Source organism: Oryctolagus cuniculus, chromosome 17, assembly GCF_051225735.1.
Source record: "Oryctolagus cuniculus isolate XC-2025 breed Fujian yellow rabbit chromosome 17, ASM5122573v1, whole genome shotgun sequence".
NCBI lineage: Eukaryota > Metazoa > Chordata > Mammalia > Lagomorpha > Leporidae > Oryctolagus > Oryctolagus cuniculus.
In genome coordinates this window covers 14,243,869-14,266,993 of record NC_142883.1, presented here as the reverse complement: position 1 = coordinate 14,266,993, position 23,125 = coordinate 14,243,869, and the positions used below count along the sequence as shown (strand labels likewise).

General features: G+C 52.2%; 1 protein-coding gene across 2 annotated transcripts in view; it reads right to left on the bottom strand.

The window, feature by feature from the left end:
- The window catches only part of PECAM1 (platelet and endothelial cell adhesion molecule 1), a 52,709-nt gene extending 29,920 nt beyond the window's left edge, over positions 1-22,789 (bottom strand). For both annotated transcript variants that reach the window (XM_008271715.4, XM_008271716.4), the window contains exons 1-7: positions 22,323-22,789; positions 22,212-22,238; positions 10,497-10,790; positions 8,289-8,600; positions 5,955-6,230; positions 3,791-4,039; positions 1,185-1,457 (exon numbers count right to left, since the gene is read on the bottom strand). In XM_008271715.4, coding sequence (XP_008269937.3) covers positions 1,185-1,457; positions 3,791-4,039; positions 5,955-6,230; positions 8,289-8,600; positions 10,497-10,790; positions 22,212-22,238; positions 22,323-22,380 — 1,489 coding nt within the window. In that variant the 5' untranslated portion in view covers positions 22,381-22,789. The remainder of the gene's footprint in view (positions 1-1,184; positions 1,458-3,790; positions 4,040-5,954; positions 6,231-8,288; positions 8,601-10,496; positions 10,791-22,211; positions 22,239-22,322) is intronic.
- Between the last annotated feature and the right edge of the window lie 336 nt (positions 22,790-23,125).

Sequence of the window (23,125 nt, the reverse complement as noted above, 5' to 3'; positions counted from 1 at the left end):
TCTCCATCATTGACCAGGAGATGCTGTGTCTCTCAGGAAGCACATGTTCTCTCTCTCTCTCTCTCTCTCTCTCTCTCTTTGTGCCCCATTGCATGAGGTGCTCAATTTTGATGTTGTTAATTGGAAAGTTTGGGGCCCGCGTTGTGGTGCGGTGGGTTAAGCCATCACTTACAATGCTGGTGCTGGTTTGAGTCCTGGCTGCTCTGCTTCCTACCCAGCTCTGGCTAATGCACCTGGGAAGGCAGTAGAAGATGGCCCAAAGACTTGGGTCCCTCCTACCCATGTGGGAGACAAGGATGGAGTTCCTTGCTCTTGGCTTCATCCTGGTCCAGACCTGACCATTGCAGCCATTTGTGGAACAAACCAGTGGATGGAAGACCTCTCTCTCTCTCTCTCTTTCTCTCTCTAACACTGCCTTTCAAATAAATAAATAAATTTAAGAAAAAAAAAAAGAAATGTATGATTCGTCTCAGATTCTACGGAAATCTCTCTGTCCTCCCGGATCTTTCTATCCTGTGGACAGCTCCTGTCCACAGGATCACATGTAAATAGTAAGTAGTTGACAAATGTATACCATGTGGCTAAGAGACTGCAAGTTAATGTATACAGTTATTAAACAAGAGAGATAAAGGGTGGAGAGGACCAAGCCTTGTTAAACTTCTTAGAGCAGGGTGCAGGGTGTCTAAGTGCAGGTGCGGCACTCCTCAAGCCCCCAAGACAACAGGGTATCCCTCCCCTGCAGGAGACCGCAGAAAACCCGTTCACAATTCCTGGGAGACCACGGCCCATAGCTCCAACTGCTGTGGCTTCCACACAGGGCAGACCTGCCCTGCCGGGGTCAGCAGGGAAGAAATGCTCTGGCGACAGTGCTCAGAGATGACTCTATTCATCTGGGAGGGGCAGAGACTAAGAAAGCCCCACACGTCAATGCTTCCTGAAGTCAGCTCTTCCTGCGATAAGTCTGTTCTAAAAAGGGGCTACGCTGACCTCAGCAGTAGCCCCCGAGTGCTTCCCATGCTTACTGGGCCCTGGTCCTGTTTGTGTGCAAACCTGGCTTATGGTCTTTGCACAAGTACCTCTCGCTTCTCTTCTCGTCCCCACGATCTCCGGGCAACCCCACACCTTCCAGACTGTTCACTGAAGCCCCAGTCCCACGAGATTTTTCTCATTCCACAGCAACTTACCTATCACCTTGACCTTCAGAACCTCGCTGTACATTTCGGCATGGGAATGGCAATTATCCACGATACACTGGTATTCCACGTCTTTGGTTGGGTTATCTTTAAATACTGCAGGCTCATTTGAGTCCTTTGTACAACTCTCCAAGACCTTGTTTGCTTTTAAAAGGTGATAATAAATAGGTGAAGTTCCGTTTGATTGGCAGCTCACTTCTATGGCTTGTCCTTTGATGACCTCAGACCTGGCATCGTAGGAGATCCTGGGCTTGGAGAGCATTTCTAGAAAGACAGGGAGGCACTGAGTAAATGGCATTGACGGCAAAGGGTCCTGCTGCAAACTGGGGGCTTTGCTTTCTCAGCCACTATAATTTCAAATGCCTCTCTCCCTTACCTACCTTTAAGAGACTCCTGTAAGACAGACAGCAGTATAGGGGAGGGGGGACTGTAGGGGTGACACTTGTGTGTTTGATAATAAGGCAGAGAGAAAGAGAGAGGCTACAAGCAAAATTAAGAATGCGGGGAGGGGGCTGGTTTAGATGCTACTTGGGATGCCTGTATCCCGTATTGCAGTACCTGGGGCACCCTGGTGACAGCAGGTGATATCGTAAATGGTTGGGTCCCTGTTGCCCAGATGGGAGACCTGGATTGAGGTCTTGACTCCCAGTTTCAGTCTGGCTCTGGAGTAAACCCAGCTGTTGCCAGCATTTGGGGAGTAAACCAGTAGATGGGAGATTTCTCTCTCCCCCGTTCCCTGCCTGTTTATCAAATAACTAAAAAGAAAAACAAAAGACTGGGGGGTTGTTTAGCCAAGTAGTGAAGAGGCCAGTTGCGACACTTGCACCCATGGGAGTGCCCGAGTTGAACTCCCTGCGCTGGTTCTGCCTCCAGACCCTGGAAGGCAGCAGCAAGGCCTTGAGTAAAAGAGTTCCCATCACCTACACAGGAGACCTGAACTGAGTTCCCAGCTCCTGGCTTTGGCCAGGCCCAGCCCCAGTAGTTGCAGGCAGGTGGGAAGGGAGCCAACTGGTGGAAAGTCTCTCTCTGTCTGCCTGCTTCTCAAATTAATAAATTGAAAAAAAAGAATTCAAACTTAAAAAAAATTACATCCTCACAAATACATGTTTATATTTTAAAATATCTCACATGCACATACACCATTTTTGTGTTGAGCAAACACACAGAAATGCACAAGAGAAGTGTCACCAGTATCCGACAGAATGTGCTTTAAAACAAACTCTTCTCAGTATCTTAGCCTCCCCTGCCAGTTCATTGTGTTCCTCAAGAGGTAAGAATTCTACTGGGTCATCATTCAGAAGTTAGCTGATTGAGATGGGCATTTGGCACCATTTGGAACACCCACATACCATATCAGAGTGCTTGTAAATGCCTGGCTCTGATTCCGAGTCCAGCTTCCTGCTAACGTGCACCCTGGGAGGCAGGAGGTGAGGGCCCAAGTACTTGGGTCCCTGTCACGTGTGCAGGAGACCAGGATGGAGTTCCTGGCTCCCAACTTTGGCCTGGCCCAGCCCTAATTATTGTGGGTATTTGGAGAGTGAACCAGTGGATGGACGATTTCTCTCTCTGCCTTTCAGACAAAGTGAAAATAACTAAGCCACAAATTTTAAAAAGGAATTTAGCTTATTGGTAAACCTTATGAAAAGAAATGGCCAATGACGTCCTCCCAAGAACGACAACAATGAAAAAATCAAAATGTAAATATAATTGTCTCTTGCATTCTTTCCTCTTGAGCAGAGTTCACAACAAGTTCAAATCCGGGGTCAGCTGAGACCAAAATCTTGGCAGGATAAACCGCAGCCCCAGATTAAACAGAAGGATTGGGACTGAATAATAGTGACAGCAAGGCCTGACTCTGTGTCACGGTCATTTAGAACCTCGCTCCTCGCGGTGGGCTGCAGCGTCCACACCAGCACCACCAGGCGCTAGTTTGTAGAATCTGGCCTCGTCCTGACCTACTCAATCAGAACCTGTGTTTTAACCTTGTACAAAGGAACTTCAAAAGATTCACAGGAAATGGAATGAAAAGATCCATTATTTCAGTGCAAAAAATTTTTAAATCCGTGCATAGCTTTTTGTACCCCAATTAACTGATCTCTGAACTCTATTTTCCCAAACTTTCTTGAAATGCCCTCAAACACAGACTCCAGTCTGAGAATCCCAGCTCTAGGTCGTCCCAGCACCCACGTTCTGCCCACTGAAGTCCTACCACTTCTGCTCAGCCAAGACACAGACAAAAACTGCAACTCGGGTCTTAGAGTTTGACGTTGACTGAGCAGTGTTTCTTCCCCGACCTCCTGGACGGATGCAGCCAGAGTCCTGCCAATTCACCGGCCACGCCCATGAGCGTGCTGCCCAGCCACAACACGGCCTGAGCCTGAGCTTGGCCAATGGCATTGTCCTTGCATGGCCTCTTCCCTGTGCTTGAAATGCCCCCCTGTTCCTGTTGAGCCTCTAGATTTCAGTCCTCTCTCTCCCTTGAGTTCGTACCCTGCCTGACTGATCTGCCTTCGCACTGGAGAGGGGACGGCTGGCAGTCGGTTCCCTCCTTCCCGGCCCATCCCAGGCGCTCTCCAGGCTGGCGAGGACGTACTCACCACACACGGCTATCTGGACCGCGTTGCTTCTCTTCACCACCTTGCCAATGCCCGCAGTGCAGGTGTACGTCCCGCTGTCCCACTCTGCGGCGATTTTAGTGAAATTTTGATTCTGCGACACGATCGTGTCTTCTTTCTGGATGGTGAAGTTGGCTGGGGGGGCTCCCGGGATGAAGCACGACAGGGCCAGGCTTTCGCCTTGGTCCAGACGGGTAGACGAATACTCCAGCTTTGGCTTGGCAAACAGTTCTGAAACACAATGAGTGGGAAAGGGGCGAGCTGGGTCTGAGCACCTCCCAAAGGCCCCTCCTGGAGAAGCCCCGGGCCCAGCTGCCTCTGGAGGAACCAACTTCCTGGGAACAAAGTTTTCCTTTGTTTGTCATAGACCTGATGACATGATCCCACCACTAAAGAGCTCAAGTTCATTCATATTCTGGGATTCCAACCACAGATTCCTCTCACTTGCTAATCCAATTCACTTCACAGACGGAGATGAGGGAAGTTTTGCAATTTGCAATGCGCAGCCACACGTGTTAGCCCCCCAAGTATTTCCTGCAGGCCCTGCGTCATCACCTAGCAGGTGACTCAGCACTGTGTTGTAGCACAGGCCATAGAAGGGACATTGAATCTGGGCTTGGGGGAATCAGAGAAAGGCCTCATGGAGGAAGTCATCCAGAGAGAATGTCCTAGGGAGAGTGTTCCAACCCACATGGGCTGCTGTAACGGACTGGTCCATTAATGCCTGTGGCATCCTCAAAGGCAAAGCCAGATGGTAGGAAGCTCTCTGTCCCCAGCAAGTTGTTCAGTATACAGAAGGTGCTCAATACACATGGAGCTGATTCTTTTCTCTAATAAGATAATATAAATTCAATCGGTGAAAAACATGAGATATCAAGATATTTGTCATGACCGAGAATACACCGAATTACGGTACACAGCAGGAGCCAACCTACACAAGAGGACTTCAAAAAGTTCACAGAAAACCAGAATGAACAGATCATCTACTTTTGTACAAACATTTCTGAAATACACAGCTACTTTAAAAAAATATATATGTGTTGTTCACGGACATGCCAACCGCCCAGCTGGGTGGATGGCAGCCTGCCCTCCTGTGATACTGGGGACTGTCACGGTGACGGCAGGCCCCACAATGGCACAGTGTGTTTGGTAAATGAGGGAATGAAGACTTTCACTGAGAAACAGACGTGCTGACTCTGCCCTCAGAAACCCTGCCATCCGACATGCTTCCCTTCCTCTGATGAACAGGTCCTGGCTTTCCACCCTGTGCCAGGCGCTGTTCCAGGTCTCTCATGTCGCTCCCAACAAAACAGATCACAGTCCTGCCCTTGGCAGCTTACTTTCAAGTAGCTGGACACGCGACATGCAAGCAAGAGAGGGAGAGGACTTTTTTTTTTTTTTTTTAATCTTGGTCCTAAGTATTTTAGAACTAAAGCCAGGTAAAGGGGAATGGGAAACAGTGGGAATTTTTCAGTGCCTGGGTTTGGAAACCAAACAGGCCTAAGGATGACTCTCGTTCCGCTGCTCGGTAACTCTGCAACCCTTAGGTGAGTTGCTAGCCTCTGGGTCTCAGTTTCCACATTCATAAAATAGGCACCATGAACTAGGTGTGAGCATGAACTAGGCGTGTATATAAACCGCCATACAGTGCTCACCAAGGGGGGCTTTGCTCCTATTAGTTTTTGGCAAACAAATGCATTCTCATTGGGAACCCGTCAGAGCACTTGTGTCTGGGATCTGACAGTGCTTTGCACAGAAGAAAGAGAAGTGTCGTCATGGTAACGGAGATGGAGATGTAGACGTTGGCTAACGCTCATTGAGTGCTTACTCTGTGGGAGGCACTGGGCTGACACTTTTTAGCAAAGTCGTCTCATTAAGTCATTGGAACGGGGCTATCCTGGTTTCCAACCACAGAGCTGGGGCAAGTTCAATAAGTCCCCCAGGGTCGCTGAAGCAGGGAGTGGCAGGGTTAGGATTTGGCACCAGAGCCTGCACCCTCGCACTGAATACCCTCTCCGCGATGGTGACTTCAACCCCACCTCTGTACATCTGCTCAGACAGGAGCAGAAACACTACCCGCTCTGGATTCCAGCAGAGGTGCCCCGGGAGCCCACCACCCGCCGGCGCCCTGCAGGAGCTGCCCTACCTGTGATGTTGACCATGACGCTGCTGACCTTGGAAATCTGCCTGGATTCCACTTTGCACGTGTAGTTGCCATTGTGCTCCACCAGGGCCATGACCGAGTAGACGGCCTCCTTGCCCTGTCTGTTGTAGGCCACAATCGTCTTGTCTTTCTGGATTATGATTTCCGGAAACACTTGGGCCAGGGAGGTCACTTGAATGGTGCACTTGATGTAGAGCTCATCTCCTTCTGTGATCGTCCCGGTGGGGCTGATGTGGAACTTGGGAACAGAGAAGGATTCTGCGAGACAAGAGGTCAACCTGAGCGTGTCCTGCTCTGCTCTGCCCTGCTGCTTCCCTTCCACCACTTCAGCTGACTTTGAAATTTCACCCTTTCTTGTCAAAACCCTCGGCTGCTCGGCCACTGCCTTCCCCTCTGCTCCGTCTCTCATTCTCTTCTTAACTGCAACTTTCTACCTTTCTTGAACTTCTCAAAGGCCAAGCACACTGTCTGGATCTTCTTCTAGAACCTTCTTCAGCTGGCCTCAGAGACAATCCCAGCGGGTAGACGTGGACTCTGAATGCCCCTGCCAATCACAGATCCCCTAGGCTCTTCTCCCACCATTTCATGGAACCTTGTCACTTCACAGGATTCTTCTATTGCTTCCAAAAGTGAGGACAAGTGGACTATGCAGCTCCATAGAAATGCATATTTGAATAGCCATATGCCTAAAAAGTAGCTTCTAGTCTATGATGGTGCTTTAAAAAGTTTATGGGAAGTGTTGTTTTTTTTTTTTTTTTTTTTTTTTTTTTTTTTTTTTTTGGACAGGCAGAGTGGACAGTGAGAGAGAGAGACAGAGAGAAAGGTCTTCCTTTGCCGTTGGTTCACCCTCCAATGGCCGTCGCGGCTGGTGCGCTGCGGCCGGCGCACCGCGCTGATCCGATGGCAGGAGCCAGGAGTCAGGTGCTTTTCCTGGTCTCCCATGGGGTGCAGGGCCCAAGCACCTGGGCCATCCTCCACTGCACTCCCTGGCCACAGCAGAGGGCTGGCCTGGAAGAGGGGCAACCAGGACAGAATCCGGCGCCCCGACCGGGACTAGAACCCGGTGTGCCGGCGTTGCTAGGTGGAGGATTAGCCTAGTGAGCCGCGGCGCCGGCCTGGGAAGTGGTTTGTTTTGGTATGAAAACTTTGAACTCCATGCACACCAGGTGCCTTTAAACAGTTCATGGAAAAATGTATGTTATGAAAAAAAACCTATGTATGGATTTCATTTTTCTTGCACCAAAATAAACTTGTTTTATTTGTATTTTCCATAGACTTTAAAAAAAAGATTTATTTATTTCAAAGGCAGAGTGACAGAGAGAGAGGGAAAGAGATAGAGAGAAAGATCTTCCATCAGCTGGTTCTCTCCCCAAATGGCCACAATGGCTGGGGGCGGTCCAGGCTGAACCCAGGAGACAGGAACTCCATCCAGGTCTCCCATGTTGGGTGGCAGGGGCCCATTCATTGCTTTTCCAGATGTGTTAGCAGAGAACTGGATCAAAAGCGGAGCAGCCAGGACTCCATGTGGGATGCTGGCATCACAAGCAGCCAGCTTAACTCACTGTAGCACAACACTAGTCCCTCCATGAACATTTTGAAGTCTCCTTGTATTCCATTTTCTTTTTTCAATTGCTGGCAGTCGTGACTCACTAAATTCATTTCATGACCTATCTCAATTGAAAAACCCTGAATTAATAAAATATGAGTCAGATACCAGGGTGTAGGATCTTCAGGAAAGTAGGACAAGTTCCTGGTTTATGTTACCATGGACACTTCAAAAACAAAGATGGGGCTGGCTCTGTGGTGTGGCAGGTAAAGTTGCCGCCTGCAGTATCAGCATCCCATATGGGCATCACATATGGTTCCAGTCCCGGCTGCTCCACTTCCAATCCAGCTCTGCTATGGCCTGGGATAGCAGTGGAAGATGACCCAAGTGCTTGGGCCCCTGGACCTGGAAGAAGCTCCTGGCTCCTGGCTTCAGATCAGCACAGCTCTGGCTATTGTGGCCAACTGGGGAGTGAACCAGCAGATGGAAGACCTCTCTCTCTCTCTCTCTCTTTCTGCCTCTCCTTCTCTCTGTGTGTAACTCTTTCAAATAAATAAATCTTAAAACAAGACAAAGCAGAGCATAAAGCAGTGTGTCTGTGAGTGTGTGTATGTGCTTTAAAAAACACTATGTTTTAAAAGTACTGACTTAAAGTGATTGGAGACAGCAGCCCCAGCCACGGGGACCTGCTGCTCTCCAGTTCTGGGCACTTTCTCTCCAAACCAAACCGGAAGCCACAAAGAATGATGGGAAGGGAGCCAGAATCTGACCTCTCACAGTGACCAGGTCACTCCTGGTGGATTCGGAGACCTCCGGGTGGGTCCCAGACATGATCCTGATGCTGACTTGACATCGGAATATTAACACCTGCTCCAGCTCCTCTATGGGGAATTCCAGCGTCACAAAATTCTGGTTCCAAGAAGTCTTCTCTTTTTTCTGCTTGATCTGCTTTGTATCGAGGTCCAGTTTTTCAACTATGAAATGGATCGGGGCCTTTTCCTCTGGGACGGAGCAATTGACCGTCACAAATCCGCCTTCTATCGCCTCCTTCTTGTCCAGCGTCACCCTGGGATTGGGCACTCCTTTGGGGAAAGAGAAAGGCTATTAGTATCCATGTGATCGTGCGGCACAGGCCTCCCGCAGCAGGTCACTGTGGGTGACCCATCCCAGGGTTCCTTTCCATCCCCTGAACACCCACTGCTACCCACCAGGAAATTACTGGGCATGAATCTGCCGGACACTGACCCACGCACTTTGGAGAGTGTAAAATGTGCTCATTGGCCAGCGCCGCGGCTCACTTGCCTAATCCTCCACCTGCGGCGCTGGCACACCGGGTTCTAGTCCCGGTCAGGGTGCCGGATTCTGTCCCGCTTGCTCCTCTTCCAGTCCAGCTCTCTGCTGTGGCCTGGGAGTGCAGTGGAGGATGGCCCAGGTGTTTGGGCCTTGCACCCGCATGGGAGACCAGGAGGAAGCACCTGGCTCCTGGCTTCGGATCGGCGCAGTGCGCCAGCCATAGCGGCCATTTGGGGGGTGAACCAATGGAAGGAGGACCTTTCTCTATGTCTCTCTCTCTCTCTCTCTCTCTAACTCTGCCTGTCAAAAAAAAAAAAAAAAAAAAAAAAAAGCTCAGGATGTGGTTGGTCCTTGCAATGGTTCATAATCCCACTGGGAAGATGATACAAAAATCCAATTCCCAACTGATACTGTTTAAAGAAAAAATTAAAAAGCAGCCAGCAGGTGTTTGTATTACTGGGATCATCATTAGCCCCCACAAACTAGGACTGACTGTAATAGCCCACAGCCGCTTACTGGGTGCTTGCTGTGAGCCAGACTCCCTGTCCAGGACACAAAAGTAGACCAACAGTGTCCCTCCACTCAAGATTCGTGATGCAGAAGAACAGACAGATGCGGGAGAAATGGTTGCAATGCAGAGGGAAACCACAAACTTCCATTTACCAAGAACTCACTAAGGCTGGACAGGCAGCTGAGCGCATGCTACCCAGCACACCTCTGCCCCTCTCAGCAGCTCCCCAAGATGGCGTGACTGCTCTCGTCCCCTTATTGACGAGGATTTTAAAAATATTTTTAATTTATTTCTCTGAGAGGCAGCGATAGAGAGGGGGAGAGGGAGAGAGGGAAAGAGGGAGAGAGGGAGAGAGAACTTTTTCTACGGGGCCAGTGCTGTGGCATAGCGGGTAAAGCCGCCGCCTGCAGTGCCGGCATCCCATGTAGGTGCTGGTTCGAGTCCCAGCTGCTCCATTTCTGATCCAGCTCTCTGCTATGGGCTGGGGAAACAGTAGAAGATGGCTCAAGTCCTTGGGCCCCTGCACCTGCGTGGGAGACCTGGAGGAAGCTCCTAGCTCCTGGCTTCAGCCTGGCCCAGCCCTGGTGTCGCGGCCACTTAGGGAGTGAACCATTGGATGGAAGATCTCTCTGTCTCTCCTCTCTGTGTATAACTTTGACTTTGTGTAGCTCTTTCAAATTAATAAGTACATCTTTAAAAAAATAGAAGTGACTTGCCTGGATGGGAACCTAAATAGAATGACTGCACAATCCAGTGTTTGTTTTCTTAAAGATATATTTTAATTATTTGAAAGGCAGAGTGATGGGGGTGGGGAGGAGAGGGAGGGAGGGAAAGAGAGAAAGAAGTAGAGATCTTCCACTCACTGTTTCACTTCCCCAGATGGTCACAGGGCTGGGCCAAGCCAAAGAAGTCAGAAGCTCCATCGGGGTCTCCCGATGGCAGGAAGGGGCCCAAGCACTTGGGCCATTAGCAGGGAGCTGGATCAGAAGTGGAGCAGCTGGGACACAAACCAGCACCCATATGGGATGCTGACGTCACAGGCGGTGGCTTTACCAACTACACCACAATGCGAGTCCCAGACTCTGATGTCTTCATGTGGGACAGACGCATGACAAGCCCAGTGTTAGCGTTCGTTTGACATTTCATCACCTGTGTCCAGATTCCAGGGACTCACCTCTCACCGACACCTGGTACTCCGGAGAGGTTTTCTCCTTGTTGTTCAGAAGCACCGTGCATCTGTATGTCCCAGAGTTATAGACCCGGGCTTGGGGGATGAAAAAGCTCTCGGAGCTGTCCGTGGAGGAGACGTTGTAAAACAGCACATCATCCTTGAAGAAGAGCAGGCGGCGCCAAGGCTGGATGTGCGAGGTGGTGCTGATGTCCACGAGGCACCGCAGGGTCAGGTTCTGCCCGTTCGGCACCGTCCAGTCCGGCAGCCCCTCCATGTGGACCCTGTTGATGGTGAAAGCTACGCGCAGAGGGAAGGAAGGCAGACACGCTTGTTACCATAGGAACATCATCCCGCCGACCATCACCCGTCGGATGTGGCCAGGGGTCCCAGAGCCTGCAGAGAATCACTATGTGTGTGCAGTGGGGCACTCAGCTGCTCCGACTTTCACCAGGACAAGGTGGCTGAGTGGGACAAACACAAGGAGGGCCCTGGAGGGAGCATGGGACTGTGTCTCAACACCGACATGTGGCCCTGGGCACGTGACCTCTCTGAGCTTTCTGGTAAGGGGGGCAGTGACGCCTCGTCAGCCACTCGCAGGGCAGCAGCCAGAAAGCACCCTGGACAGAGCCGAGCACCACAGGAGCCCAGACAGCAGCTGCCTCCATTCCAAGGCCACACGGTCGTGCCCAGGAGCTCTGCTTCCCCACACAGACCCGCCCAAATTAGCTCAGTTCCGGCTGGCGTTTCTCATCTGATGGGCTCAGCGGCCTCACCGGAGGGTGGAGGAGATTTGAAGCCCCTCTGAGCGGTCACCCCTGTTTCTTGCCCCACCTGCCGCCGAGAAGCACCGCGCACACGTTCTCCTCGATGATCAAGCACCTAGAGCAGCCGCCATGTTCAACCAGCTACCCCAGAAACCAGGCTGCCCACCAGCGCAGCTGATGTCCTCCAGCACTGATAGGTGGGTGTAACTAGAAACCCACGGGCTGCATCACTGGATAGGCCGTCCATGGCAATGAACTAAGCAGAGAGCACACTTGGAGACTAATTTACAGCAGTAGGCTGTAGGAAGACAGATCACTTAAAAACAGATGCTCCCCCAAACAAACTCAATGTATTGATTAGGTTAAATTGCTGTCATGATTTTGGCTGCCGGTTGGTGGGTGATAGGCCATTGCTATGAAATATTCCAAGGTAGAAGGTTCTGGACCATGCTTACGGATCAGGACTTAGGTCCATGCCTCAGAGAATACCAGGACTGGCCTATTTTTTAAAGATTTTGCCCATGGGTCCTCCTGCAGCCCACAAGGTGTCCCTGTTATGCCCCTAGCTGTACCTCAAAACATCTCAGCCCTCTCTCTTCTATTATCCATACTATGATCTTGGCTTAGCCAGTATTATAAAATACTCACTCTCTAAATCTTATGGTCTGCACATGACTAGAAAGAATCAATGATGTGTGGAAAGTTTCAGGGGAAATGTATGTGAAGTCTATGACCCGAAAATCAGGTGTGTTCAGCCTCTTAAAACTCCCAAATCCCTACGTGTCTCCTCCTGTCCTCAAGGAGACCATCCATCTATCCGTCCGTCTTCTATCTGTCCATCCGTCTATCCATCTGTCTGTCATCCATTCACTCATCTTCTATATATCCATCCATCCATCCATCCATCTATCCATATCTATCTATTCACTTATCTATCTATCCAGCATAGGGACTGGATTGAGAGCTGTGTGTTGATCCACACTGTTAGTCTCCTGCCTTATTCATACTTCACCTACCACCATGAAGTGTGAATAAAGCAATCATAGGCTTTGAAATTTACTATTTAAATTTTTGAGTGGATAGTGAAATTAAATGCTTCAAACATCCAAAGACAGACGATATGAAGTCTCTGTAAAAACCCCAGAGAGCCTACGGACAGATAATCCGAAATAATCTGACTGTGGAAAGGTGGTGAGATAAAGATTAGTGTAAAGAAATCAGCGTAGTGGTCCCTGTCCAGGGGAGAGGGGTTGGGGGAGGAGCACACAGGGAGACACACAGGGATTGGTAAGATTTTGGGGGCTGGGATAAAACAAAAGGTGACTATGCGTGGATCAAAGATGAGAGTGTTACGAACCAAGGATTGTAGTAAATCTAATTCTGTAGTCTTGAGATACAAAAAAAGAAAAATACAGAGGGGTGCAGGTGCTGTATTGCAGCTGGTTAAGCTTCAACGTGCGATGCTGACATCCCGTATCAGAGAGCCCACTCAAGTCCCAGCTGCTCCACTTTCGATCCAGCTCCCTGCTAATGCACCTGGGAAATAGCAGATGATGCCTCAAATACTTGAGACGCTGCCACCCACCGGGGAGACCCGGATGGAGTCCCTGGCTCCTGGCTTCTGCCTGGCTAAGCCTCAGCTGTTGTGGCCATTTGGGGAGTGAACCAGTAGATCGGAGTGCTGTCTGTCTCTCTCTTTCTCTCTCTGCTTTTCAAATAAATAAATACATTTTTCAAAAAAGAAAAAGGAAAATAACTAAGACAAAGATAACAACGTAAAGACTGTCTCTTCCTCATCCCTACCCCCACCCACCGAGTTCCCACCTCCCTTTGCTGAAGTTACCAGTGTTCGTTTCTTGGGGGTCTCGCTCCAGCCAGAGTCTCATTAGACACATACAAGTGAGTACAAACAAAAAGTCGGCTCCTCCCTCTGCCCTGCGACACAAGAGGTGGCCCTCGGTACACAGGCTTTGGGCCTTCCAGTGCAGACCTTACTCAAGGTTCCTGAAGGCCGGATGAGGACTGCAGAGGCCGCGGGGGATGGAGGACAGTCACACAGCTTAGATAAGGCTCAGAAACTGAAATCCGTATCGAGGGCCACGGGGACTCTGCAGTATTCTGTGACACCCTTAAGGAAAGTCTCCAGAACTCTGTATCCTTGGTCCACCTGTCATGGTCCCTCAAAGACTCACGGTCACCAAGTTTTGGCACGGAGTGCATGGAGGTTGGATGAGCTGAACTGTGTCCTCCCCAACCATAAATTCCTAGGTTGAAGCCTTAACCCCTGGGGCTTTGGGGTGTGACTGAACCTGGAGATAAGGTCTTTAAGAAGGTGATGAGCTGGCGCTGCAGCTCACTAGGCTAATCCTCCACCTTGCGGCGCCAGCACACGGGGTTCTAGTCCTGGTCGGGGTGCTGGATTCTGTCCCGGTTGCCCCTCTTCCAGGCCAGCTCTCTGCTGTGGCCCAGAAGTGCAGTGGAGGATGGCCCAAGTGCTAGGGCCCTGCACCCCATGGGAGACCAGGAAAAGCACCTGGCTCCTGCCATCGGATCAGCGCAGTGCGCCGGCTGCAGAGCGCCAGTGCGGCGGCCATTGGAGGGTGAACCAACGTCAAAAGGAAGACCTTTCTCTCTGTCTCTCTCTCTCACTGTCCACTCTGCCTGTAAAAAAAAAAAAAAAAAAAAAAAAAAGGAAGGAGGTGATGAAGTCCAAACGAGACTGTTAGGGTGGGTCCTCACACAGACTGATTTGCGTCTTCCGAGAGGCCATTTGGACACAGAGGGACACTGGGACAAGCACACAGACGGAAGACCACATACGCAAAACAGCCTCAGAAGGAACCAAGCCAGCATTGCTTGATCTTGCACTCTTCAGCTCCAGGACTGTGAGAAGATGAGTTTCCATGTGCGAATCACCTGTGCTGATTGGTTACGGCAGCCCGGGCAGACAGATGCAAGGCTCTCAGGAACTGCGGGGCGGGTGCCTGGTGCAGCTGCCGAGACCTCGCCTGGGACACGTGCATCCCACGTCAGAGTGCCTGGGTGCGAGTCCTGGCTCCACTCCCAGCCCCAGCTTCCTGCCCGTGTGCACCCTGGCAGCCAGCGTGTGACGGTTGAGACTAGTTGGGTCTCTGTACCCATGTGGAGACCCGGATTGACCCAGACGCCCAGCCCCAGCTGTGGTGGGCACTTGGGGCATGAACTAGCAGACAGAAGATGACTATCTCTCCCTCTCTCCTCTTCTTCTTATAAATAAATTAAAATTTTTTAAACAAAGAAATTGTGTTTCGGAAGCTGACAGTCTGGGATGTCTTTGGGATGCTGATTCCCACAGCACCAGGAAGAGCTGTGCTGATGGGGAACAACCGACTCACTTCTGCTTTGGGGATCCCAAGGATTTTCTGATGGGTAAGCTTTGGCTCCCGAGAAACACAAGGCCAAAGTTTCACCTCTGCTTCCAGCAACTCTGCAACTCATTGTTGTGTGCTACAGGGCTACCGCTGTGTTGGCCTTTCTTTCCTTTCATCTTGACTTGCTTATTGATGGGCTCTTACACTACACAATGCATTTTTAATAAGTAGTCACAAATCATTTCTTTGGAATAAGAAGAGGTATAGCTAGCTAGCTGGCCAGAGATACTGGCAATACCTCTCTCTCTCTCTCTTTTTTAAACGATTTATTCTATTTATTTGAAAGGCAGAGTTGCAGAGAGAGATTTTCTATCTGCTGATTCACTCCCCAAATGGCAGTAACGGCTGGTGCTGGGCCAGGTCAAAGCCAGGAGCTTTCCCAGGCGCATCAGCAGGGAGCTGGATCAGAAGTGGAACAGCTGAGACTCAAATCGGTGCCCGTATGGGATCCCTTGAGTGCCACAACACTGGCCCCTTTTCCCTCTTTTAACAATGGTAAGCCTTTAAAATTTTTTTCATTTGTCTCTAGGATTTAAAACTTTTTTAAATGTCTAGGATTTTAAAATGAGCACAGGGGCCAGCGCTATGGCACAGCAGCAGGTTAAAGCCCTGGCCTGAGCGCCGGCATCCCATATGGGCGCCGGTTCTAGTCCCAGCTGCTCTTCTTCCAATCTCGCTCTCTGCTGTGGCCTGGGAAAGCAGTAGAAGATGGCCCGAGTCCTTGGGCCCCTGCACCCACGCGGGAGACCCGGAAGAAGCTCCTGGCTCCTGGATTCGGATCGGCGCAGCTCCGGCCATTGCGGCCATCTGGGGAATAAACCAGCGGATGGAAGACCTCTCTCTGTCTCTACCTCTCTGTAACTCTTTCAAATAAATAAAATAAATCTTTAAAAAATAAATAAAAATAAAATGAGCACAACGGTCCACACCTGCCCCTTTCCTTTGAGCCATCGATTGAACAACAACAGCAAAAACACCTGAGCAGCCATTGCTCTGAAACGAACCCCCAGTCTTCCCCTCAGGGACAGGCGGGCGTCCTCCCGTACCTGGGTACCTCCTCTCTCTGAGGAGCCACGCTGTTTGTTCCTGTGATTCTACCAGGAGTTGATGGAGCACAGAAATGATGTGTATAGGGCCAGACCACCTGGGCCGAATCCTCCCTGTACTACCAGCAAGCTGTGTAATTTTTGGCGAGTTACAAAACTCCTCTGCGCCTCAGTTTGCTTATCCACACAATGGGCCCAATAATAGTAAGTGTGAAGGAGAACCCGAGTTTAAATAGTGAAGCACAATTCCCAGCACCTGGGCTTGGGAAACGCTGGCTAGATTTGTCACAGAAACAAAATCCACTCTGGACAGCCTAAAAGCTGGGTCTCCATTCCACGTTTCCAGGGAAAATTTCCAAATAAAAGCAAGTTCTAAAATTTCTGGGTTAATTTACAGGGACGTCTGCAGACTCCCAGGTTCCCTAATCCCCCTTTGGCGCCCCCCCCCCCCCCGGGGTGACTGCACTGCTTGATTGTCTTGGTCCTGGATGAGTGGCATCCCCCTGGCTGGCCAGGCCCCTGGCAGGCACACAGGGCCAGAGACCGAAGACAGAGCCCTGATCCCGCGGTCCTCGTAGGGGATTCTGGGAGCCACCACGTCTCCTCCTGCAAAATGGGAACGCTGGCACCTGCCCTTCCTGGCATTTTTACCGGGAACAATGACCAGGCCAAGGTGGCTGAGAGCTCGGAAGGGGTCGAGGGCTTCCTGCCCAGGCCCCCGCCCTGGCTGATGTCCCTCTTTCTGCCTTAGCTCTATCCATAGCGAACGCTCTCCGGACCCAGCCCTGTGCCCTGCTCCTGGGGTTCAGCAAACAGTGCGGCTGGCATTTCTACCCCACAGCCCAATCCCTGCCTGGGTTCCCAGCAACCAGGCTGAGTTCACTGCCTTTGTCGGAGCCTTCTGCTCCTGAACACTCTGGACCAGGCTAAAGCACCCAGCAGTGGGTTTTTACAGAGGAGATGATGGAGATGATGTCCACTGGTATGGAGCCATCCACTACTTGTCTTTCTAAGCAACTGGTTTTTTGTTGTGTGTGGGTTGTTTTTTTTTTTTTTTTTTTTTTTTTTTTTTTTTTTTTTTTTTTGAGACAGAGGGGTAGCAGGGGTGAGGGGTTGGTGGAGAGAGAGAGAAACACTCCCATCGCTGGTTCACCTCCCAAATGCCTACAACAACCAGGGCTGGGTCAGGCCACAGGCAGAACCCAGGAATTCAATTTGGGTCTCACCCACAGGAGTGGCAGGGGCCCAGATACTTGATCCACCACCACTTGACGCCTCCCAGGGTGCACATTAGCAAGAAGCTAGAAACCAGAGCAAAGCCAGGATTCCAGACCAGCCCCTCCAGTATGGGATGCAGGTGTCCCCGGCTGCTGATGCCTGTCCCTAGGTGACTCCGCTTAGCTGACGCCCCAGGCGCAGCAGTACATCCCTCTGGGCAGCTGGAACCGACAGTGGGGACAGGAGCAGAAGACGGAAGAAGAAAAAGCATAAAATTCATCCAGATTGGAGCTCCGGCTCCTTGTCTTAACCCAAGGTGCCATTCACTGGAGGCAGTGGAAGGAGCAGCCTGGCTCTTACCACCACTGACCACCAGCCCCTGGCTGGCACCAGCCTTCACGTCAGGGCCCTGTGGTCCTTGGCTTCTGCTGTCACACCTGTATGTGGTCGCCGCTACACCACAGCTGCTCTAAATGACCCACAGAATACTGCAGAAGTGCTGGGGAGGTCATCTCTGAGACTAGGTTACAGGAGACGCTGCAGCTTCGATCGTAATCCTTTTCCTCTGAGACGACCAGCTCTGGGCGAGGCCAGCTGCCGGGCCACGAGCAGCCCCACGGAAGGCCCACCAGGTGAGGGAGCTTAGCGGCAAATCACCTGGGCCCCGCCACCTTCCCATCAGCTTCAGCAAGTTTGTTTGCAGTCTCATGAGAGGCCCTGAGCCAGAAGCACACAGCAAGGTCACTGCTGGATTCCTGACTCCAATTGTGTGAGATTAAGAAATACGTTACCTCGGGCCTGGTATGGTAGCACACGGGGTTAAGCTGCCACCTGCAGCACTGGCATCCCATATGAGCACTGGCTCAAGTCCTGGCTGCTCCACTTCCAATTCACATCCCTGCTCATGCATTTGGGAAAGCAGTAGAAGATGGCCCAAGTGCTTGGGCCCCTGCGCCCATGTGAGAGACCCAGAGGAAGCTCCTGGCTCCTGGCTCCAGCCTGGCCCAACCCCAGCTGTTGTGGCCATTGGAGGAGTGAACCAGCAGATGGAAGATCTCTCTCTCTTTCTTTCCCTCTCTCTGAAACTCTGCCTTTCAAATAAACAAATAAATAAATGTGTGTGTGTCTTTAAAAGTCCTTTCCTGTTATATATATTTTCCTCAGTCAAAGGAAGCCACAAAATTATACATATGCAAACATTCTTGTGAAGAAAATAGCAACAACACAAACAAAAATAATTATGTTATTGCAAGTCACTAAGTTTTGCAGTAACTTGTTAAGGAGCAGTAGGTAGCTAATAAGCCGCTCAAACTATCTTGAAAAATTTCTAACTCTTCTCTAAATAATACAGAACACATTTTCCTCCTTGTAAACCAGCTGTCCACACACAGCCAAGTTCAATCACCGTAGATGCATCTCAGGGTTGACTGCTCAGTCTGGGGTCCCGATTCCCTGGGAAGTGCATGTGTGGGAGGAACCGGTGTCTTTCCGGAGAGAGGGCCCACAGCTCTCCTTACTGAGCCCTGGAAAGGTTTGGAAGCACCATGACGAAGGCAGGGGCTGTGGAACAGCCTGGGAGTCCAGATCTTTTCAACCAGGAAGGTTGCCGGTTGATGGAGAAGGGTCCAAAGTTGCCCAGTTGCCATGGTACAGACAAGGCACCCAGGGACCACAGGCCAGATCCCCAAATACTACAGCCATGGGGCCCGCATCCTTGACCTCAAGGCCACCAGTCAGCGGGGGGCTGATGCTCCTTGGAAAGATAAGGCATGGTGACTCAGCCGGCCACCTGGCCCTCGACCTGGAAATGACTCAGAGGTGGGGAGGGGGAGGGGAGGAGGGCAGGAAAACTACTGGGAGTCCCCGAGCAACTCCTGCGCTCAGCACGGAACGTGCTGGCCCAGCTCCTCTCCTGAATCTTGAGCATCTCCAAGTGCAGCCCAAGTTCTCATCCTTGAGCTGTTTGTCCAGCTCCTAAGCCAGGCGCTGGGTTTACGGCTAAACAAGAAATCTGTGCTGCCCGGTCAAGACGGTGCAGCTCCAGATGACTGGCGTCCAATGACGCCGGCGAGCACCAAGAGGAAGGGCTGCCCAGGAGAGGTCAAGGGCAGCCTGGACCAGCCCTCTGCTGTGGCCCGGGAGTGCAGTGGAGGATGGCCCAGGTGCTTGGGCCCTGCACCCCATGGGAGACCAGGAAAAGCACCTGGCTCCTGGCTCCTGCCATCGGATCAGCGCGGTGCGCCGGTCGCATCGCGCTGGCCGCGGCGGCCATTGGAGGGTGAACCAACGGCAAAGGAAGACCTTTCTCTCTGTCTCTCTCTCTCACTGTCCACTCTGCCTGTCAAAAAAAAAAAAAAAAAAAAAAAAAAAGGGCAGCCTGGAGGAAGTGACCCTTGCAGGGAGCCCGCTGGGCCAAGGGCAGGAGAACAGCATGTACCAGTGCCCAGGGTCATGAGCTGGGCAGAACAGCACGTACCAGGGCCTGTGGGCATGAGCCAGGCAGGAGAACCCACCCACCAGGGCCCAGGGAGCCAGGAGGGATGGAACAGGGACATAAGCCTCAGCCATTCTAGCTCCTTGCCCTGAAAGTAGGTAAAATCAGAATTTGCCCTTTATCCTGCCTTCTTTCAAGAGCTCAGTTCAGTCTCATGCCCTGTATTGTTCCCCCCTCCACTCCCCCCATCTCCCCCCACTCCCCCACCCCCAACCCAGGTGGTACCAGAGTGGAGGGCCTTGCCCGCCCTGGGGACAAGCCAGGCCGGAGCAGGCAGGTGCGGTGGGGAAGAGGGAAGGGGCAGACGCGAGGATGTTAGAGCAGGTCTGGGGGGCTTGTTTCTGGGGTGGTGAAGATGTTCTAGAACTGGAGGATGGTGAGGGGTGCACAGCATCGCGAATGTGCTAAATGCAGCAGACATGAGCCATAGACTGTTCATATTCCAGCACACCTTGTGAAGGTCTCGTGGGAGTGAATAAAAAGCAGAAGCTGAGTTTCCTGGAGGAGGTTCCCAGAAGGACGTGGGAGCCACCAGCTAAATTAGAGAAAGATCCAGGAGACAGACAAAGTTGCCCGGGGAGCAGCGGGTTTTGTGGGGTCTGTAAGGTGACTGGGGGAGCCGCACTGCTGGCCCCAGGGTTAGGCCTGAGGCTCAGGCTGGACTTGGGCCAGGTAAGGGTGCCCTGTGCTCCAGACAGGGTAAACGCAGGGAGTCTGGGCTGGGGTTCAGACCCGGAGACAAGCCCCCAAGTCTCGCCTGGGGGAAGTGAGGGAGGAGAAAAACTTGCAAGAGGAGCTAGAAGGCTAAGGAAGGAGGCTTGGGGTCCAGCCAGCCCGGAAGGAAGGATTTGTTGCCTTTGGCCACTGAGGTTCCGGGTACGCCCTTAGGGAGAGTTCCTGCAGCAGGGGTGTGGGGCTGGGCCAGGCTGCTCTCAGGAAGGGGCTGGACAGGGACACAGATAGTGGAGGGGTGGGTCGGGAGGGCTTCTTCACACTAGGAGAGTAAGATTTAGTTGCTGTGTTTATTGAACGTATGGGTGTGAGGGGCTTGAGGGGTCCTGGTTCGGGAGGCTGGGGTGTGGGCGGGGTCTGACCGTCTGAGGATGGATGGGCAGGAGGCGGGAGCGGGAGGCAGGAGGCGGATGAGCCCCCACCAGGGCGGGAAATTCCTGCAGGCAACTGTTTTGGGAGCTGAGGTCATCAACTGAGGCTAATGGGGTGGGGGACTTGAGAGAGGTGGTCCTGTGTGGCCTAAGGAGGGCAGCGGGGTCCCAGCCCCTGGCCAGCCATTCCCAGGGTAGACCCTGCCCAGTGTCGGGGAGTGGGTTGTAGCTGGGGTCTGTCTCGTTGAGTGTAAAGCACTAGGCAGGAACTAGACAAGAGCTGGGGCGCATGGGCTGGAGGGGATAGAGGGAGACAGGGTGGGGCAGGCACTGTGCCTGCAGAGGTGGACAAGATGGTCCTAGTCCTGGTCCCCTCCCTGTCATTTTCTAATAAGCTCAAGCCAGCAGCCGAGTCATCTCTGTTTCCTAATCTCAACCTTGCTCTCACTCCATACCACAGGTTGTCATTTCCATTTTACAGATCGGGAAAAAAGAGTATAAAAAGGCAAAGTGAAACGGCTCTTAAAGTTTTGAGTCACGCCTGTGGCTCCAGGTGGATTGCCAGGTGCCAGCAGCGGAGGGTCAGTGCCCACACCGGGTAACTGGCTGGCCTGGGGACAACCGGGTCATTTTGCAGGCTTAGTCACACGGCCAGGAAGATGAAGGATATGCTGCCATCGTTGTTTGCTATAGGGGTCCAAGCCCAGGGGAGCTGGCTTTCCCTGTGGCCACACACGGCCCTTCCTGTGCTGGCCATGGCTCAGAGCCGCGGCCCCACCAGCTAGCCTTGAGCAGGTACTTCACTTGTGCGGAGCCAATTTGCTGCACCCCTGTCATGCCTCGCCTGAATGCAGACTGCATGCTCAGCTCTCAGCTCTCCGCTGAGCCGCCCGCCTGGCCTGCCGGGTGTATTCTCTCCATTAAACCGTGCAACCTTGCTTTCCCCAGTCCGAGTGACTGGGCACCCTCTCTCTCTCTCTCCGATTCTGTCCCTCCCGTTCTGACGGATGTGCTACCCCAGTAAATCTTGCTACCCTGCTTCCCACCATCCTCTGTCTCCTCTGAATTCTTTATGACACAAAGAATCTACCCCACCCATCTCCACCAACAGTCTCCCTCCATTCACAGCCCCCAGACCTGCCGAGCCCTCTCCCGCACGTGGTCTCGGCAGAAGCAGAACAAATTCCTCTTATCTCAGAGTGAACACTCAAAGGCACCTCCAATACGGAGGAGAAACCAGACTTCAAAGACAGGCGGTTCCGTAGCCACACAAGCGGATGGGAAATGAGACCCAGCTGCTGTTACCCATCACTCAGGAGATAAAGGGCAGCAGCCGTGCACACCATGCCCGTCCTTACTGAGATCCACAAGTGGATTGTATCTTATTTGTTTCTAAAAACCACTGGGGTGGGATAGGAAAAGCAACAATTTACAGTCGCACATGACAACAATCCCGGACTCGCTGGCTTCTTTCTCACCTCACTAACCCAGCAGGGATCCACCAGGGTTCAGAAAACCAGACACAGCCTTGCAAGGCACTGATTAGAACTGAGATGGGCTTTGGGTTCTAAAAATGCCAAAATGCATTAAACTTCTCAATGGTTCTAGACCTCAACCCAAGCAATGGATAAGCGTTCTCAGAGGACAGACACACCCCAACCGTGCAGAGACATCACCACTTACAGTTTTCTTGACCCTCGAGGCTTGAACCTGGAAGAGAGAGAAGACAGAGTTGGATTTCAGAAGCTCCACGTTCCTGAGGCTACAGCGAAGGGGACACAGGGTCCAACTCACAGAGCAGCAGCGCCAGCAGAGCCCCGAGCCGCATGGTGCCCGCCCGGTCCCACACCATCTGCACACTGAGATCGAGATCCGCCTGGCTCGCTCAGTTCTGCCTTCCGGCCATGCCTCTGGGGCAGAAGACGTGCCCTCCCGGCCACGGACGAGAGACCTGCTCCGCGGGAAGCAGAAAGCACTCTGCCGAGGTCTCCCGGCGCCTGCGGAGAGACCAGAGACCGGCTGTGGTGCTGGTCAGGTAATGGCGGCCATTGCTGGAAATTGGGAACAATGAGGAGTGGGCTGGGCTGGGAGTTCCTCAGGAAATGACTGGCCTTCCTGAGGGCCCGCTGAACGCAACCCCTTTGTTTAGTTTCTTTGCAGGGCAGACACACACACACACACACACTCACACACACTCACACCAGTGACATTTGCCCCGCGTTCTTGACCTTCCATCTCCTGGGCTTGGGGGCCCTTCTCACGGCAGAGAGAGGGGCTCCTCCCACCCTCCAGCCTCTCCCCAAGGGGCTACCGGGGGAGGGGGACTCTTTCCACATGGCAGACTTAGGCAGCCCCAGGGGGTGCCTCTGCCTCCTGGGGTCCCTGCCCCAGCCTGCACCCCCAAACACACAGCCCCTTCACCAGACCACCGGGAGCAGGTCTGTTTCTTCCCTCCTCTGCTGGAAACCTTGTAAAAAGTCAGGTTCCAGTCCTCCACCAACCGCCCCTGCTCACCTTGCTAGCCTGGACTCTCACCTCGTCCCTCCTCGCCCCTGGGTTCCGGTGGTCGGGCTCTACAGTTCCCAGAATGCATCACC